The following is a 21,575-nucleotide window of genomic DNA, read 5'->3' on the forward strand; positions in this document are numbered from 1 at the left end:
TGTGTGTAAAGAAAGTATGTCCTATTCGGAGTCGGTTAATGATAACTTGGTCTTTTCTATTATTTGGTAGGATGAGTTTGGTTCCTACTTGACTTAGACATTCTTTGAGTTTGTTAGCAGTGTGATCCCAAGTAGTTTGCCACGCTCTGTGCACGTGGGCTTTGATATTTACTTTGTGATCAGTCCAAGGCATTTGATTTATGATAGCAATACTTTGGTCGGTGGTTGCATTGCTTACCAGAGAGTCCACTTCCTCATTACCACTTATTCCCATACGGGAAGGTACCCAGATAAAGGAAATATCTTTTTGTTGAGTCTGTAGATAAGATAACTCTTCTTTGATCTTGAGAAGTATGGCGTGAGTTGTATATAGCTGTTTTATTCCAAGTAATGCGCTCATCGAATCGGTGATGATAACAAATTTGCTTTCATTGATAGAACAACATTTTTTCACGGCCTGGTGAATTGCCGTAAGTTCTCCGGTATATATACAACAATTTGTTGGGATTCGTATAATAGGCTTTCTAATAATATAATATTTATTGATTCGGAAAGTTGTAATAGCTTTAAAACACATAAATAAAAATTTAAAAATCATTATTTAATAAAATTTTTACAACTAAGTAAATGACAATTTAATATTACCAACGAGGCACCAATGCAAATACTCTAAAAGTTAAATTGGAAGAGGCATTCTAAAGTAGGCCGTAGACAATCCAGCGGCTTGATCAAATGCTTGAACCTCCGATTGATGGGCACTTCAAACGTACTTTAATCAAGCCTTCAATCTTTTGATCAAAACTCTCTCATCAGTCGAAGTTGAGAATAGTGTGTTTCGCGATCCTGTCTTCGTTTAAAATGATGTCAAATTCAGATTTGGGCTTCCTCCTCGCAACATTGGTTGCTATGAAGCAGAAAAAGAAGCGAAAGAAAAAACGACGGTGGTCTAAGGAGGTACAAACTTAGAAACCGGTTCACTCATGAATATCTTCTAAACTTTCTGTGTATTTCAAAACCTGAGGACTACAGGAACTTTTTGAGAATGGACCAAGAAAGTTTCGATTATCTACTGGATTTAGTCCACCCCGACATTGAGAAGCAAGATATAAAAATGCGTGAAGCGTTTCCTGCAAGTCAGAGATTGTCTATCACATTGAGGTACCTATTGAAAGCTGCTCTGCTATTATCAAGGGATTAAAGGAAAACATTCAGGTAAGTAATTATTGCTCAAGTAAATCTGTTTATATTTTAAGAAGGAAAGGAAATATAATTACAATTTACAAATAATACAGATATTTCATAATATACATTATTACGGAACTGTAGATATTGGAAGCGCAAGTTCACATTGAAGTATATGAGGAGAAGAACGTAGCAGCATTAGTTTCTTGAGACGTTTCATGGTGTTTTACTTGGACCCTAAGTGTGTAGTAACTGCACTGAGTTGGGGTTCCTTTGCTAAAAATTTGTTGAAGAACATGACGATTAAGGTGGCGAGGGTGACCAATTAGGGTGTGTTTGAAAACGCACTCCTTCCCTTGTCAAGGTGCCCATTTCTGCTTCAAAAAGCGTGTAATTTATTTTTTCTTTTGCGAAGCGTCGTTGGAGTTAACTTTTTCAATTTCATAGCCCACCCCTTAGCCAGAATATCCTCTTCAGTCTCAGGTCGCTTGAAATATTCAGTCGGTATTTCCACTAATTGATCAGTTCTGTCTGGCCCTCCTCCTCCTAAGTGCCTTCTCTGTTGAGGTTGGCGATCAATATGGCAAATTTCTCTCTCTTCTGGGCGTGATGAAGCTGGGCTGGGCTCTCTATTCTGGGCTGTCTGGCCCACCTTTCCTTTTTTTGCCCGTGCTAGCAGGAATGGCAGTTGGGGGTGTAAGTACATCAGAAGGAGACTTAACACTAGCAAGTTGAGTTGCGATTGCGAGTCTTCATCAGAAATCGGTTGCTATAACAAAACATAAAATACAATGAACGAACGGTACAACAATTTAATAAGTAAATACCTATTTTTGCAATGTTAACTAATGCTAGTTTTGATTTTTGTTTCTCATCTAGGTTCCAAAACGCAGGATGGATGGAAACGGGTTACACAGAAATTCGAAGAACAATGGAATTTCCCCAACTGCGTGGGGAGCACTGATATCAAACTTTTTCACCCTCGATGGTCTTGAACTCCCTGTTAAAGTTTGTTCTGAGAACATTAATTTTTTGTTTTAATTGTTTCCACTAAAATCCGGTTTTATCCTTTTCAATATCCCCACGATTTTTTCAAGCGCTGCATTTTTTCTGTATCTATTAAAGTAATCTTTGCTCTTCACTTTCCATAACTCCGGACAATCGTGATGATATAAATCAATTAACAAACTAATGAACTCCCGCTCTGAGGTTTCGGGAAGCACGGTTTGGCTAGCTGACGCCATGACTTTCACCGAGTGACTGACGCAATGCTTGATGAAAATTGCCTTAGACTATCAAGCGGCTTGACCATCCGCTTGAATCATTTAACCTTTCTTCAATCACCGTCAATGTTTGCTTCAAGCGAGAAACGGGTTTCTACACTATCAATCACACTTGATACAATCAATTTATTCAAGCATTTGATCAAGCCGCTTGATAGTCTAGGCCCCCTTAACAGGCACATTGCTTAAAAGTGTATTAACAACTTACGAGTGAACTCAAAACAAGAATGACATTTGACTCTCTAACTAACAGGGTGGTAATTCCAAATACGTTAATATATAGAATTTTTCATATAAAAATGAATGCACGTCATTCAAGATATACGACGTCAGAACACAGCGTTGCCAAAATATCGAATAGTTAGTAAGTGACAAATTTTTAAAATGTCAACTATTTGTCAAACTATTATATTAACAGTAAATAGACTTAGTTTTAAGACTACGGCCACACACAAAAATACATAAGAAAACATTTTAATACAAAATTATATATTCTAAATTTTAAACTTACCTTTTTTAGATCATTATTAGTAAAAAACGTCTCGCCATTATTTCTTGTTCAAAATAATCTATCTTATATGAAAGCTTATCAGATTTCTACAGACTATTTAGTTGTTTTGGCATAGCACAATCACAATACACAACAATAATTAGTTTTTAAAGCTATTAATCTAAATTTAATATGTATTTATAAATACAATTTATTAATATAGAATATATTATGATCAAACTGTGTAAGAAATCAAAACATAAACAAAATTCTTACTCTAAAAAAGCGGCAACACTTTAAACAATTGTATCACACGCTAAACTGTCATTAAAATTTGAAGTATTCCCATATCAGTTGCGTACAATTGTCTAATTTATTTAATTAAAATTATTATTTTGTGGAATATTAGACTTAAAGAGTTATTGCATGAAATTTATATTATTAATAATAACAAATGTTGTTGGTTATTTAATCAATATAATTCTAAAATTCACAATATAATGATGATTACATTTTTCTGATTATTATACCATGTTGACGCCTATGAAAGATTGAGCAGTTCTGTATGGTTTTCGTATTATTAGCTGTGTTAGGAAAATTTGAACTCTAAAGTTAACGTTCCGGAAATTTTAAATATAAATGACGTCACTTTATATAAATTGTGACGTGCAACTATTTACTTTGAAAAATGGTATACCAGGGTGTTACCAAAGTTAGTGCAAGTTGACATCCATCAACGCAGTGTAATGACAGTAAGTAAGGTTTTATAAACACCTCTATCATTAATGTGGATCTCAACTTTGCACTAATTTATGAGGACAAAAACAATGCTTAAATAGAGCAATGCCGATTTACAGGAATAAATCATAGTGGTTAATCTGTGGTTCACTACACCCATCTAATTAAGGGCTATGTACCTAAGTAGAATTAAAATGTACATTTTATTTATATTTATTATTTAATTATTTATTATATTCATTAATTGTTTAATTATTTATTTGAAGAATCAGTCATATTTATTTAAAAAAAATATTATATATTTATATATGATTATATATATATATATATATATATATATATATATATATATATATATATATATATATATATATATATATATATATATATACTGGATAGACTAAATAGATATAATATATGGTAGCTAATTATAATTTCTTCTCTTTCAGCCCTGAAGAAGCCAAATTAATTATCTTTGGTCAAAACGTTCTGCGAAACAAATATATATATATATATATATATATATATATATATATATATATTATATACAAATATATATACATATATATATATATATATATATATATATATATATATATATATATATATATATATATATATATATTACATATTTGAATTAAAACATTGAATTAATTTAAAAAATTGGCGATCAGTGGTGCGGTTATATTGCCATTCAAAACTTAATGATGATATTAAAAATGAAACATTAATTGACACAAATACTGTTCCAAAATTTCTAAAATCCATGAAAAATTTACAGATTCGCATTTTTATTTGACGAAATTGTAACCCAATTTTGAATAATATAAGATAATTTTGGCAACATCGCCATTCGTCGAGACGAGAGAAGCCACCTGTCGACAGCTATGTATTTCTTTTTGGAGGTAACTTTGTATGTGTGAAGATAAGAAATAATGCCGACTGTTTATACAACAGAAGAACGGGTACAAATAATAAAATGGTACTTTGGGGGCAATTCAGTACAAGCAACTATCAATTTATTTATTATGGCTTTTGAAAATAGGCCAATACCTATAGAAAAAACTGTATTAGCCATTATTCATCAATTTGAAAAGTTTGGCTGTACTAATGGCAGGTGTATAAAATGTTGCCCATCAGATCAACCTCGCGAAAACAAAATTTCTCAAGAACTAGAAATTAGAGAAATTCAAGTTTGTGCATTGGCTGAAGCGACGCCGTGTTCAAGTAAACAAATTGCCGATGAAGTTGATTTGAATGCAAAATTAGTAAGGAATATTTTGAAAAGAAACAACTACCGTTGTTATAAAGTGCAGACAACTCAAGAAATATTTCCTGATGATAAATTTAAACGGATGCAATTTTGTGAAATTATGATGGAGAAATGCAATGCAAATAATAATTTTTTAAAAAATATTTTGTTTACAGATGAGTCCTCCTTCACAATTCACAAGAAACATAATTCATCCGCTGTACGTTATTGGTCTCAGGAGCAGTGGCGCACCCAGAATTTGTCTCAGGGGGGGGGTTTTGACATTTTTTTATGCTACCCCCATTTTAAGCTCCTAAAATTTGGTTTTTAATTTATCTTAAAGTACCAAAGACAGCAGTGCCAAAGATTCAGGTATCTATTATCCTGCCTACCAACTAAAACCACCCTCTTTTACTTTTGCGCAGTTGACTGTCGCACATACCGTACTCCGAAAGTGGGATGGCCTCTGTAAGGCTGACGACATTTTTGGAACACTCCCTTCTCTTATCTAGATCTTATCTATTGTTCTGAAGCTATTTTCTTGTGGCATTTTAAAGTAATTACTATTTGATGGGAATAAGCCACAATTGAAGGTTAAAATAAGTTTATTGACGTTTGACATTAATCCAACTTGTAAATACAATACATTTTGGAGACGGCTATCGTCGTATTCCCGTTCTCCTCCGCCAATCTGCCCGGTCCAAAGCATGCTCCTCCTCCAAATCTCTCGATTCCATCTCTCTTCAAATTCCCTCATTTCGTGAGCGTCGAGGTCTACCTCTTTTTCTTCTTCCAGGGGGCTTCCATTTGTAAAGTTCTTGGTGCCAACGTTCGTCAGGCATTCTCAATAGATGTCAAAACCATTTTGAACCTCTTCTTTCTATTCTGTCAATGAACGTTTCTGTAGAATTCATGTTATTTCTTATAGATTCGTTGGTCTTCCTTTCCTGCCCTTGATATTCTAGCACATCTCAAATAATTCATTTCAACTGCCAACAATGTTCTCTTCAGGCCTGCATTAATTGTCCATACTTCAGAGCCATGACAAGGAACTGTGCCATGGTTTGCCCTATTCTTTTTTTGTTCCTTTTGGAAATGTTGTGATCCCACCATAAGGAGTTCAGACATCCTACAATTTTACGTCCCTGATTAATTCGGTGTTTAATTTCGGTTTCTCCCAAGCCGTTCTTAGCAATGAGTGCACTTAAATATTTAACTTTTTCCACTTGTTTGATTTCCACGTCCTCGTCTATCAACACTTCAAACCTTGCATCTGAATTGATAACTAAATATTCTGTTTTCTTCATGCTGACTTGTAATTCCCATTTTAAATATTCTCTGTATAGACGCTTAATCATAAATTCTAGATCATAAGAATCTTGAGCTAGGACGACTTGATCATCCGCAAAGTTCAGGGAGAATAGTACGTCATTTCCTATAGGGATTCCCATTCCCTGGCAGTGGTTTTTCCAATTTTGGAGGGCTGCCTCAATATATAAATTAAACAGTAAGGGTCACATACTGCATCCTTGTTTTAGTCCTTTAGTTACTTTTATTGGCTCTGATAGTCTATATCCGATTTTTAGGTAAGTAGTGTTATCCCTGTATACTTCTGTCATTATTCCTAAAAGGTTTGGACTAATGTCGAGTTGTTGTAAAGCTTGTCACAATTTAAGTCTTGGAACTGTATCATACGCCTTTTCTAGGTCGATGAAGGCTAGATGTACTTCGGTACCAACCGCTATTCTTTTTTCTATTAATTGTTCGAGTATAAACAAGTTATCAGTGCAAGATCAAAGATAAAAAATTCAAACGTCAATAAACTTATTTTAACCTTTAATTGCGATTTATTCCCATTAAAATAGTAATTACATCTTATCTATGTCGTTGGCCCAGTTGGTGTTTCACTTCTTCTTCTTTCTTTTTAATGGCTGCTCGGATGTAATTGTGAACACTATTCCATCCCTCCGTATTTCCCGTCATCTTCACGATCATGTCTGTTACAGTCATAGGGTTCATACCTATTTCTTTATACATTCTGTTTCTCTCCACTGTACATCTATTACACTCTAGCATTGTGTGCGCAACAATGTCGGAATATTCGCAGTATGGACATTTATCTGTATCTGTCTTTCTGAACCTTTGAAGATACACCCTAAAACAGACAATCTACCCAGTCCCTTAGGCTCGGGATCAGCATCTTGGTCCACTGGGCAACATCTTCCTTGGTGTTCCACTCTTCTTGCTATCTTTCCATTGATATTCCCCTTTCTTCTTTGTTTTTATAGCTGTTGTCAAATGCTTTCTTCTCTCATATTGATGTCTCTTTTCTACTGCTAACACATGCAGAGGAACACAACCCGTGATAGTCCACAAGGCCGCAGATACAGTCCTGTAGGCGCATGCTACTCGCAACAGACTCGTTCTGTCTACTTTTTCGTAAGCCTAATATTAGGTATCTATATCTAAATATAATGAAAAATATGATTATTTATTGTGTATTTATACAATAATTGTTGTGTTCTACATATTAAAGTGGTAATTTAATTATTCAATTAGCGATTTGGATTTTTTGTATTGTGTGTGAAAAACAAGTTACATTTTCCTACTATTCTTTATATATTGTTTACTTTTTATGGCCTGGGGGGGGGGGTTTAACCCCCAAAACCCCCCCCTGGGTGCGCCACAGCTCAGGAGAATAAGCATTTGAGTGTGTCTATGCGTACGCAGTATCCACTCCACATCCAAAAGTTGAATGTTTGGACTGGAATTTTGGGAGACCATATTATTGGTCCTTTTTTCATTGAAGGCAATTTAAATGCAGTCAAATATCTCCAATTACTGCAAAATCAAATTATTCCTGCACTTCAACGTCTTCAAATTAACTTCAACGAAATTTGGTTTCAACAAGACGGCTGTCCTGCACATAATGCAAAAGTCGTTAAAGACTATTTATCGTTAATTTTTGCTGAACGTGTCATTAGTACAGACGGTACAATAAAATGGCGCCCTCGGTCACCTGAGTTAGCTCCTTTAGATTTTTATTTTTGGGGGATGCTAAAAACAAAATTGTACAGGCATGAGTTCGAGCGAGCCACCAACTTGGAGGAACTAAAGGAAGGAAAAGATAATCCAACTTAGCCAAAACATATCGGCAGATGAACTCAACGCCATAAGGAATGCTTTGTATAATAGATTTGGTTACTGTTTGTTACAACTTGGTGGTCTGTTTGAACATTTAATTACCTAAGAATTTGGTTTAGAATTTCTAATTGTTTGGAGTTATTTTTAATTTAAACAGTAGTGTTGGAATTATTTTTTATTTGATTTCATTTTTATAGAACAAATTTTATACTAATTTTATCTTTTTTGTTTCATTTTTATAGAACTAATTCTTATTTTCACACTTAATACCTCCAAAAAATCTAAACGAAAATAGTTTCAAAGATATTATTTGGAAAATACCAAATAATGTCTTATTTTTAATTAAAAGACGTAAATTTTTCGTCCAGTTTAAATTTAATACAATACACCTGCTCCCTCATAATGCTTTACTAATACCACAGCTAATACTGACCTACTGACTGTGTGTTTATTTATTATGCTTTATGAAAGAACAAGTGATTACGCGTGACATATTATCACTATTCCTGTTCTGTAGAGATGAGCGTTGAATCACCGAACTGTTTAATTTAACCGTTTATTTGTCGTTAACGAATCTACGTTTTCTCACTGGGAAGCCAACTAGTTCTGAAGCTGAAATCTTTATTGATAATTCGTTAAAGGATTTATTTATTGTAAATATTCAATTAAGAAGTCTTTTTCCTAGTTAAAATCATTTACCTAGTACAAGCGTAATAATTGTATTTTCAAAAAATGCACATTTGTAGAAGATGCAGCTTTTATGCTCGACTTTCTGAATTTTGCAATGATCGATTATTTTTAATTTGAAATATTAACACATTGGAGCCCCCGATTCACGTTTTATATAATACAGCAAACTAAATTTTTATTTGGAGTTGGTGTTTTTTCTAACGTAAATGTGAATTTATTCTGTGAGTACTAAATATTTACTTTATTAACTAATCGTGTGTTTAACATGTCTGCGCGTAAAGATGTTAGTATTGTATGGCATCACTTTGAGAAAGACATTAACAGTGAGAAGGCTGTATGCAAATTTTGCAAAGAAAAACTTAGTTATAAATCAACTACAACAAATTTGAAAAGCTGTTGAAAGTATTTCAATATATTTTTCTTTGATTCAAGAAAGCATGTTTGTTTATGTACTCGCTTAAATATTTTAATTATTAGTTTTTCAACTTGTTACTTGTTTACGAAAAGCAGTTCAGTTTCATTAACGATAAAAACGTCAACGACTCACCTCTATTGTTTTTCTCGTTAGAGTTTGTAGTTCAACGTCTTTATTTTAGAACTCGACGTTGCCAAATAATTTTGTAAGAAGGTTTTTTATTGTGGTTTGATATTTCAATTTATTATTTTTATTGCGAATAAGGCACAATGTGACTTTAAAATAAGCTTATTTTGATCTTTAGATTTCCAATTCGGAAATCGTACTTAAAATACGAAACATTAATAAATTTTATTTACATAAAACGATTTCCGAAGTGGAAATCAAAATGTTAAATTAAACTTATTGTAAAGAAAAATTGAGGCAAATTTAAAATAAAATCAGTAAGCTGCCATTTAAATCAATTCGCCCAAATTTGATTATCTTAGAATGTTGTTAAAATACTAAAAAGACAACAGGTCAAATAAAACCAATAAGTTTGGCAATGTTGAACTTCTCCTCTTTTCTTAGTTCCACTAATGCTATTTCGACGATAGAATGGGCTGACCTAATATCCCTCTCTCTTTTTAAATAGGTGTTTCTCACTCCATCTCACGTAAGATACATACCGACCATAAACTTTTACCTACACTGTATATATATATATATATATATATATATATATATATATATATATCTGCTATAATATAATAATAAATATAATAAAATTGTCAGTTGGAACTGCATAACCCAAATCTTAAGATTTCTAATATACTTGCTATACTTAATATTGTTTTATAACAGGAAGAAACATGCTATAACAATTTAATTCGAAATTCCCAGTTACCAAAATTCTGCTTACAACCCACCTAATTTGTTCTTGTTTAAATACTGTACAACACAAATGCACTGTATTTAAACAAGCCTTTTCATTTCTTAATCGATGTCCTGTCCACTCAGGTCTGAAGTTTCTGCAGTCATTTCCAAAAATAGCAAAATTTGTACCCAAGTCACAACACTTCTTTCTGTCCTTAATGGTAATACCTAAAAATAATTTGGCCTTTAGATCATTTATAGACGTCAATATAATTTATATTAATATTACGTTTCAGAAATAAAATAAGCGCAATCATTCAACACTGTTTTAAATTATTTTGTGAATGTTGCAGACTTTGTCTGAAGATTTTGTCAAAATATTTCTTTATTAATAATATAGAATACGCCTCTGTACCATAGTTTTTTGTAGTATATATCTTTTTAAATGTATATTTACCACAAAAAAGGTTCGACAGTTGGTTGTATCTCTCATAAATCTTTTAAATTGTTTCACATCTACACCTGCAGACCAGTCTTTCTACTTACCCAATACCCGAAGTGGTAACATGATCCGACACCTGCATAATATAGCATTAAAAAGGTTTTAATTGACCGGCCTTAAAATACTTTTAAAAATAGGAAACTGTGCCATAAATCGCACACCTGTATTTTTTGTCGTTCTATTTGTACTAAAAGGTTTTAACAGTCGATTATAAAAAAGGTTTTATTGCTTTGAGTTTACAAATTAGAAGCAATAAAAAAGATAATAAAAGAACCGTAGAAAAATGCTTAGAAATAGAGATCCTACAGAAAAAACATGATATATTCAATATGCACTGGAATATATAGAACAATGCCCACTGCACTGTTTGATAAAGATGAAAACATACTATTCAATACGCAAGAAAAACTGGACAGATGGCAGGAATATATAGCAGAACTGTTCAGTGACAACCAACACATTGAAGTATATGACAATAGTCGAGAATGGACCAACAATATCAAAATCAGAAGTAAGATCTGCTATAAGTCGTTTAAAAAACAACAAAGCGCCAGGACCTGATGGAATATATGCTGAGGTATTGAAATTAATAGAAGCTAATCAACTTGACATTATGACAGAATTATTTAACCGTATATATGAAACAGGAACTTTACCAAAAAATTGGTACATGTCCATATTTATAACATTGCCAAAAAAAGCAAATACTATGAAATGTGAAGAACACCGAATCATTAGCCTCGTGAACCACTCACTCAAAATATTCTTAAACATCATCCATGCTCGCATATACAAGAAATTGGAGGAGGGTATTGCTGATGTACAATTTGGATTTCGCAGCGGTCTTGGCACAAGAGAAGCACTTTTTAGCATACAAGTATTGATACAACGAGCAAGAGATGTTAATACAGATGCCTTTGCCTGTTTCATCGACTTTGAAAAGGCATTTGAGAAAGTACATCATGAGAGGCTTATTGAAACTTTGCGAATCGCAAACATCGATGACAAGGATATAAGAATAATAGCCAATCTCTATAGGAAACAAGTAGCCAAGATTCGAGTAGACAATCAATTATCCGATGAAGTCCCAATACAAAGAGGAGTACGAGAAGGTTGCATACTCTCGCCTTTGCTGTTTAATGCGTAGTCTGAACATCTATTTCAAGAAACTTTGGGAGAAACGACTGATGGCGTGATTGTTAACGGTGAAGTAACAAATAATCTAAGATATGCAGACGACACTGTCCTTGTTGCGGGTAGTGCTGAAGGATTACAAATACTGATAGATCAAGTAATTAACATCGGTAGAAAATATGAAATGAAACTTAATAATAAGAAGACGAAAATTATGATCATAAGCAAAAACCAAGATACAGATGCAAAGTTTATGGCAGACAATAAGGTATTGGATAGAACAGAAAAAATAACATACCTAGGATGCAACATCACAGACAGCTGGAGTGTCTTCCAACAGATGAAGAAAGTTCTCTGCAATTTAACCTTAAACCTACATCTCCGACTCAAAATCCTTAATTGTTATGTGTTTTCTGTTCTTATGTATGGAGCAGAGGCATGGACACTCACTGATGCGTCTTGCAGACGGTTGCAGTCTTTCGAGATGTGGTGCTATCGTCGCATGCTCAGAATATCATATGTACATCATATAACTAACGACGCAGTAATGCAACGTTTACAAAAAGAACCTGAAGTCTTGAAATTTATTAAAGAAAGAAAGTTAGCATACTTCGGACATATAGTGAGAAATGAAAATAAATACAGAATCCTACTATTGATATTAGAAGGGAAAATAGAAGGAAATAGAGGATCAGGACGCCGCCGAATATCCTGGCTTAAGAATTTGGGACAGTGGACAGATATGACCACCACAGACCTATTTCGAACAGCTGCTAATAAAATACGACGTGCCATTGTGGTAGCCAACATCCATAGAGGATAGGCACTAACAGAAGAAGAAGAAGAATATTTACGTCTTAAGTCAAATATACCTTAACTGGGCCATTATTAGGTCGGTTTACCTTAGTTACCGAGATATTATATTTGTTTACAAGCCAAAAAATTGTTTATAATTTTAAAACATTCCTAAGAAAGTCAAAATAATCAATTTAATTCCATAAAGTACATTATATAGGTTAAGTATGTTTTTATAAGTTAAAAAATTGGCAAATTTCTATATGGTCTAGTTTTTGTTGTGCAGGATAAAAAAAAATTAAGCCAGAAAAGTAGACAAAATCGATGTTTTTAATAATTTTTAAATATTTTTCTTTTAGTATTAATGTTCCCAACCTATTTGAGCCACCTCTCACATCCATATCAAAACAAATTCACCCTGGTCTAAGACGCACCAGTCAAAGTCTTATTGACATCTTATAGACAACTAACCTTAACCTTAGTATTGTTCAGAAAATTCTATTTTTAGTTTTCGATTTTTTCTTTCCTTCTTCTTCTTTTCATTTACGATCATTTCAATTTATCGCTATACCATTACATTTACTCGCTATAATTTTTTAGGTGTACACCAAATTTAATGTGTTTATAGGTACTAAGTATATATTTTATATGTTTCTGTAAACAATTTTAACCATCTTGTGCTCGTTACAGCATTCATCATTTCATATTTATATATTATGTTATGTTAGCTAGACTTTCTATTTTTCAACCACGATATTTTTTTAATTATACAAACATTTGATGCACGAATCATAACATTTCTAGGATGTCACAGAACGATTGAATATACGCAAAAGCTCGCAAAGGTGAAATTTTAAATTTTAAATTAAGGAATTTCAAATCAAGATCATGGTCACGAGTGAAGCAAAATTATTTTCAAAATACGAATATTTTAAGCGAGTAATAAACTGTTGAAAGCATATTAAGTAGTAGCTCTTTATAGTACAAGATACAAGATTAAACGAATAAAGAGTAATTAATTTTTGAACAAAAATTTTATTTCGTTCATTTATTTTTAAAATAAAATACGCTGCTCATAATGTATGATATATGTCCAATAAGTATAAGCTCAATACACTTTTGTTTTATATTTGACCCAGGGATGCTCCAACTTTTTAACTCGTCTGAAAAATACGTTTTCTCGAGGTCTGCAAGGCCGAGAAGACCTAGTGTTTCGACTTAAATTTCTGTCGAAGGAGTACATTTTTCAAGTTTGGAAACAAAAACAAGTCCCCGTTTGGAACCCCCTGTTCAAATCTAGAGAATATGGTGGATGGGGCAACAGTTCGTAGCCCAATTTCGTCATGGCGACGACGAAGGTATAAGCGGGTCCGTTGTCATGGTGGAAGAGCATTTTTTTCTTCGCTAAATGGGGTTATTTTTTCTGCAATTCGGCGTCGAATCGGCACAATAATTCGGCGTAATAGAGCCCTGTGTTCGTTTTGCCATTCTCCAGATAGTCGATGTAGATCACTCCCTGTATATCCCAGAAAATGGTGGCCATCGCCTTTCCGGTCGATAGGACAGTCTTCGCCTCCTTCGAAGCACGTTCGCCGGGTGCCGCCACTATTTCGACTGTCTCTCGGTCCCTGGTGTATACTAATGGATTTATGTTTCGTCAAAGGTTACGCTACTAAGTAGAAACTCCTTCGGATTACTCTTAAATAGCGTCAAAAAATGCTCTGAAGTTTATCCAAGGCGTCCAAAATTTTATGCAAAATATGACCTACTCGATCTTTTGAAATACCTACTGTCTCAGCTATCTCGCGTACCTTAAGTCGGCGGTCGGCCAATATGAGATCGCGGACTTTTGTCACGTTATCCTCCGTGGCAGCCGATTTAGGGCGTAGCTCATCAAAAACCGACGTGCGACCACGTTGAAACTCGTTAAACCAATTTATGAGAGTTGCAATAGAAGAAGAGTCACCGTACAGAGCATCCAAACACTCTTTGATTTCGCTGCGTGATTAAAACTACGAGTCCTATTCGGCTGAAATTTTGACATTAGCCGTCTACGAAAATGTATTACACGATAGTAGATTTCTCTTGAGAAAGTGGCGCTATCGGATATACAGACATATATCGGGCAATAGGATATACAGTAGAACCTCTGTAAGTCGAACCTCAATAAGTCGAAAAACTCCAAAACTCAAAAAAATGTTTTTGTTCCCTTGCCTTCAAGCACCAAAACCTCCATTAGTCGAAATTTCAACCCTTTATTAGTCGAAATACTCAGTGAGTCCTTTTAAGCCATTTTGGTACATATTTTCCCTCTATAACTTGAAAAATTAAATTGGACCTCTGTATCTCAAACATATTTTACAAACTTTTAGAACTTGCCGACAATGTAAGGATACCATTATCTTTACAACTCGATTATTTTTATTACTTCTATACCTCAAAAAAAAGTTACCGACTAGAAACTTAGAAACCAATTTGGGAGTATACAATAAATATGATTATTACCTAAGGAACTTATGACTCACGTTAATACAGGCTTGCTTGCTTGGTGTCAAGTATTAAATTTTATTATTTTTGATTTCATTTAAACTTGAAAGAAGTCATTTATTGTCGATTGAAAAATTGTCACAAGTTGTTAATTTCTACCGCCATAGGCGGCGGTAGTTTGGTGCAAGTTCACCTCCCTGTCCGGAAAAAAGTACATAGTAATTTATGTATGTATGTATAATACTATATTTTATATTGAATAATAGTGTGTAGATGCAGATGCACCTACCTGAAAATAATCCTAGCGGCGCTAATGTTTACCGCAATACACATGAATTTGCACAACAGTTTAAAAATAAAAGTGTTAAAATATGAGTGCTGTGTAACGTAAACTGAAAACTTTGAGTCTCGCTGAAAAATTACAAGTGCTGGAAGCTGTGAAAAGCTGTTAAAAGAAGAAAGACGTTGCTGAACAATTTGGTCTACCAATGAATACTCTATCAATGATAATAAAAAGTGAATCTTATATCTGGAAAAAATTCAAAACGGTCAGAATTTGTCCTATAAAAGACGATACATTGTAGAAACTACAGGCTTGGAGGAGTGCTTACTTAAATGGTTTGAGCAAAATCGGACCCAAAATATCAATGTTAGTGGAATATTGTTACAAGAAAAAGCCGAAATATACTCTAAATAATTGGGAGTGGCTAATTTCAGTATTTCATAGTAATGGATGGTTAGAAAAGTTCAAAAGAAGACATGAACTTGTTTTTAAAAAAGTTTGTAGGGAAAGTGCAAGTGTTAACGTTGAAACCTGTAACAAACGGAAAATTGAATTGTAAGGTTTGTTATATAGTTACGAACCTGATAATATCGTTAATGCTGACGAAACAGAACTGTTTTTTAAATGTCTTTCTGATAAGACTCTAACTTTAAGAAATGATAAATACCATGGTGTAAAGCACAACAAGAAATGACTAATTATTCTGCTAGCAGCAAACATATTGGACACAGAATAGAGATCGATAAATCAAAAAAACCTCGCTGTTTCAATATGTCAATCACTATCTTTGAAATATGAAGCAAATGCAAAAGCATGGATGACTTCGGCCATTTTCAACGCCTGGCTCATAAATATCGATAACAAAATAGCCCAAGAAAAAAAATCTTGTTGGTCATTGATAATTGTACAGTCCATAATGATATTTCACAAATGAAAGCAGTTAAATCCAATATTTTCCCGCCAATACCACATCAAAATTACAGCCTATGGATCAAGGTATCATTAAAAACTTCAAATCATTATATCGAAAAAAGAAAAAATTGTTAAGAACATGTTGGGTAATGGGAAGAAAAAAGAATTTTACTATAACTGTATTGCAAGTCATGATAATGGCTGATAAAGCTTATATAAATGTAACTACGACTACAATATTGTTCTGAAGCTATTTTCTTGTGGCATTTTAAATTAATTATTATTTAAATGGGAATAAGCCACAATTAAAAGTTAAAATACGTTTATTGAAGTTTCAATTTCCACTTCGGAAATCGTTCTCAAAATACAAACATTAGTAAATTAAACAAATTTTGTTTTTTGTTACTTAGTGAAAAATTCTTCTAATAATTTAATTTTATCTGACTCATCTATATTGACAATTCAGACATACATTATACATTTTAAAGTAGACGACTTTAAAATGATATTGCCAATATTGTTGAGTTGCGTTCCTGGGACGACTTTACTTATAAGATAGTTTATTCGATTACATGAAATCAACTTTAACTTGAGAATATCCGTCAGAAAAGATCATAACATGTAATTCGTCTTTAAAAAGACAAATACATGCCATGATGACAGTAAAATTTTCCTGTTAGTGATTCTATAGTAAATTATGAGGGAAAAACCAGGAAAAAAACCTCATAATACTATCACGACATGGTAAGTATTTGATCGTGCATTTAGTTTACCTTCAATAAACACCAAATTCCGATTTTATATGTTTGTTATTTAAAAAACATAAATGATGTATTCTCTATATGTTACTGACTTACCAATACTGGTATTTTCCTTTTAATAACTTCCTCTTTCAATATGGGTAACCAGATCCTATTACATTCTGCCGAGGAATTCGCGACACAATTGGTCTCATTTAGCATAATTAGAGCCGCTTCTTTGATTTTTCTCTTTTTACCATCCGTTTCTTTTAGGACTATATTTGAATCATTCCATTGAACCCTATGTTCATTATCCCATGCGTGTTTACATATTTGAGATCTATCAAATTCTCTATTTTTAATATAGGATTGATGTTCACTTATTCTAACATTTAATGGCCTTGATGTTTCACCTAAATAAAACTGATCGCATTCACAAGGTATTTTATAAATGCAATTCCTTGTCCTTTCTTGTTCATTGTTAGGTTTGGTTTTGGACAAAATAGATCTCAACGTGTTTGTTGTTTTGAATGTTGTTGAAATGTTGAATTTATTTCCTATCCTTTTAAGCTTTTCCGATAATCCTTTTATGTATGGTATTGTTATTTTCCTCGTATTATTCCTTGTATATGCTGTAGGATCTCGTTCTAAGTTGTTTTGTTCTATTCGATCGATTGTTGAAAATTCCTTATTTATAAACGATAAAGGATAATAATTTTTTAATAAAACAGATGTTAACAAATGTTTTTCCTCCGAGAACGAATTTTCGTTAGAACAAGTAATTTTGGCTCTATCGTATAAGGATTTAATGATTCCCTTTTTAATATTAATGTTGTGATTTGATTTGAAATTTAAATATCTGTTGGTGTGTGTTGGTTTTCTATACACCTGAGTTTCGTATCCAGTATCGTTCTTAGAGATTAAAACATCCAGAAAAGGTAATGTGTTATTATATTCCTTTTCCATGGTAAATGTTATTGTATCTTCTTTATCGTTTATATCATTTAGGAATGTGTCCAACAACTCTGATCCATGAGGCCATATTGAGCATACATCATCTACATATCTCTACCATACTGAGGGTTTTAAATTTTGTTTAGAAATAATATTTGTTTCAAAATCTTCCATAAATATATCGGCTAATAATGGCTAATATTATTATCCTTTATCGTTTATAAATAAGGAATTTTCAACAATCGATCGAATAGAACAAAACAACTTAGAACGAGATCCTACAGCATATACAAGGTATAATACGAGGAAAATAACAATACCATACATAAAAGGATTATCGGAAAAGCTTAAAAGGATAGGAAATAAATTCAACATTTCAACAACATTCAAAATAACAAACACGTTGAGATCTATTTTGTTCAAAACCAAACCTAACAATGAATAAGAAAGGACAAGGAATTGCATTTATAAAATACCTTATGAATGCGATCAGTTTTATTTAGGTGAAACATCAAGGCCATTAAATGTTAGAATAAGTGAACATCAATCCTATATTAAAAATAGAGAATTTGATAGATCTCAAATATGTAAACACGCATGGGATAATGAACATAGGGTTCAATGGAATGATTCAAATATAGTCCTAAAAGAAACGGATGGTAAAAAGAGAAAAATCAAAGAAGCGGCTCTAATTATGCTAAATGAGAGCAATTGTGTCGCGAATTCCTCGGCAGAATGTAGTAGGATCTGCTTACCCATATTGAAAGAAGAAGTTATTAAAAGGAAAATACCAGTATTGGTAAGTCATTAACATATAGAGAATACATCATTTATGTTTTTTAAATAACAAACATATAAAATGGGACTTTGGTGTTTATTGAAGGTAAACTAAATACACGATCAAATACTTACCATGTCGTGATAGTATTATGAGGTTTTTTTCCTGGTTTTTCCCTCATAATTTACTATGGAATCACTAACAGGAGAATTTTACTGTCATCATGGCATGTATTTGTCTTTTTAAAGACGAATTACATGTTATGATCTTTTCTGACGGATATTCTCAAGTTAAAGTTGATTTTATGTAATCGAATGAACTATCTTATAAGTAAAGTCGTCCCAGGAACGCAACTCAACAATATTGGCAATATCATTTTAAAGTCGTCTACTTTAAAATGTATAATGTATGTCTGAATTGTCAATATAGATGAGTCAGATAAAATTAAATTATTAGAAGAATTTTTCACTAAGTAACAAAAAACAAAATTTGTTTAATTTACTAATGTTTGTATTTTGAGAACGATTTCCGAAGTGGAAATTGAAACGTCAATAAACGTATTTAAACCTTTAATTGTGGCTTATTCCCATTTAAATAGTAATTACGACTACAATAACAAACTGTTATGTATACTGTGGTTTTCTTGCAAGCCATGAGAATGGTTGATAAAGCTTATAAAAATGTAACTACGACTACAATAACAAACTGTTATGTACACTGTGGTTTTCTGAATAGAATAGAAGAAGCTGAAACTGAATATGTTTATATTTCCCCTCCTGCAGAATGGAATAAAGTGGTATCGGAATCAAAAATACCTTTTAAGGACTTTAGTGCGATGATGCAGTTATGACTGCTGGGACATTATCTGATGACGAAATTATCGATTCAATAGCTCATACAACAAAAATACTTATGATTTAGATGGCATAGAAGGCTTGAATCAACGGGGAAAGAATAGCATTAAATACTTTACGTTTATAGAGCAAACCTGCAACTCTGAAGAACGAAAATATTCTGCTCTTTATACATTAGACAATGATATAGCTAGGGCACAACGGAATTCTCTAAAGCAAAAAAAAATGACTTTTTTAATAGCATATTCTTATATTTTAACAATGTTTTGAAATAATGTTGATTTATAATAAATAAAAATACTTTTATCTTTATAACTTCACTTAAAATTAGTAAGAATGACTCTCAACCTCTTTATATTCTTTATATCGAATCAAAATTCTCCTTAATCTGTCTTAAGTCGAAAACTCCATAACTCGAATTTTTTGGCGTCAACCTTGAAGTTCGACTTACAGAGGTTCTAGTACCTACTAAGACTAACAGTTTCACTAGTTTTATCAAATTTAACTCCTTAACTTTTACTATTTATATATAATAATGAAATATAACAAAATTACTATGGGTAATTGATATATTTTTCTTTTAAAAACAAAAAATAAATTTAGAAGAGCCTTTTAACTTACCAATAATTCCATAATTAGCACAAATTACACCGAAAATTAGTATAAAAATCCCTTTAGTCATAGTCGCGACGAATGGAGCATTGATATTTATCACTGTGTTCGTGGTACCGAGAGTACCTACCAAAATCAAACGCCTTAATGATTAATCTAAACTTGGTATCTTAGGGCATTTAGTAGTGCGTTATCGTTTGCAACAAATATTATTGTCTAATTTTCTTAACCCTCGTAAACAAGTAAATAATGATACACTCGTTGTTATAGGCGGCAACTAAAACATACTGATATAATTAATATGTTAGCACCATGCGAACTATGTAGCAGCATACATTAATCATAATTACTAAAGGTGAGTATCTAATTTGATTTGGATCATTGTATTATTTTCATAGAAGCAGTCCATTATCATTAAAATTTTACCAAACTCTGATTATTTTTTCTCTTTTTTAATAATTTCAGGATAGGATCAGGATATATATATATATATATATATATATATATATATATATATATATATATATATATATATATATATATATATATATATATATATTACATAAGTGGCTTCATATCAAAGACGGACATGTGTCACGCAAGAAAAATTGAAATAAATTGGATTTTTTTGTACACAGCTGCTATTATTCACTTCCTTTAATTTTAGTGAAGGCTTCAAAAGTAATCTTGTAGACATTCTGATATCAGAAATATAGGAAATTATTATTTGAAAATACAGATGTCCGCATTTGGAGCAAAAATGGGTACCTAAATGTCCATGTTTGATCCAAATGTGATGGTAGGTGTCCAAACCCTCGGTTTGGACCTATCTTAAAATTTAATGCTTATAACATTCATAAAAGGAATCAGGTATTTTAAATGAAAATTCCAATTTTAAAATCTTTTATTCAAGTTGCATTAGTACCTACTTACAAAGCAATTTAACCAAAAATATACAAAATGAAATATTCGATATTTAAACTTTAGTAATATTCAAATTGAAATCAACACAAGATCACCATCAAAATCAGCATTATTATTTTCAAACTCACGTAAATCGTCACATTCAGCCGATATTTCAGGTTCTGCTTGCATTATGTTTTTGTACCACTGCAAAGTACCATTCTCCCTCCAATTTACTCCAAAATGTTTTTCAAGCAATTTTGCTACGTCCTTAACCTTTTCTGCTTTTAGGCTCACACCAATACAAATTTCTTTTGGTTGATCTGTCCAATAGTGCAGTTGGTTTTACAAATTTTCCTCTCTGCACCAGTGTCAAGGTTGAAAACCATCTCTCCTTTCACAACGATATTTCCCAATTTAGTTTTCCGAAGAACTATTCGTCGGCAGGTGGAAATTTTGAAATGAAGTTGAGCCGCTGTTTTTATAAAACTTTTGGCTACTTGTTTCCAATCCAACGGTACCCAATCACTTCCAATCGACTTAATCGTACCATATTTCTTAAAAATTTCATG

The 21,575-nt window shown here is 32.5% G+C and overlaps 1 protein-coding gene across 2 annotated transcripts in view; it reads right to left on the reverse strand.

The window, feature by feature from the left end:
* LOC140446235 (uncharacterized) overlaps positions 1 to 20,440 on the reverse strand; it is a 50,150-nt gene extending 29,710 nt beyond the window's left edge. For both annotated transcript variants that reach the window (XM_072538782.1, XM_072538774.1), the window contains exons 1-2: positions 20,110 to 20,440; positions 10,103 to 10,277 (exon numbers count right to left, since the gene is read on the reverse strand). In XM_072538782.1, the coding sequence (XP_072394883.1) occupies positions 10,103 to 10,277; positions 20,110 to 20,170 (236 nt within the window). In that variant the 5' untranslated portion in view covers positions 20,171 to 20,440. The remainder of the gene's footprint in view (positions 1 to 10,102; positions 10,278 to 20,109) is intronic.
* Positions 20,441 to 21,575: the final 1,135 nt, after the last annotated feature.

Source organism: Diabrotica undecimpunctata, chromosome 1, assembly GCF_040954645.1.
Source record: "Diabrotica undecimpunctata isolate CICGRU chromosome 1, icDiaUnde3, whole genome shotgun sequence".
In the NCBI taxonomy this organism is placed as follows: Eukaryota; Metazoa; Arthropoda; class Insecta; order Coleoptera; family Chrysomelidae; genus Diabrotica; species Diabrotica undecimpunctata.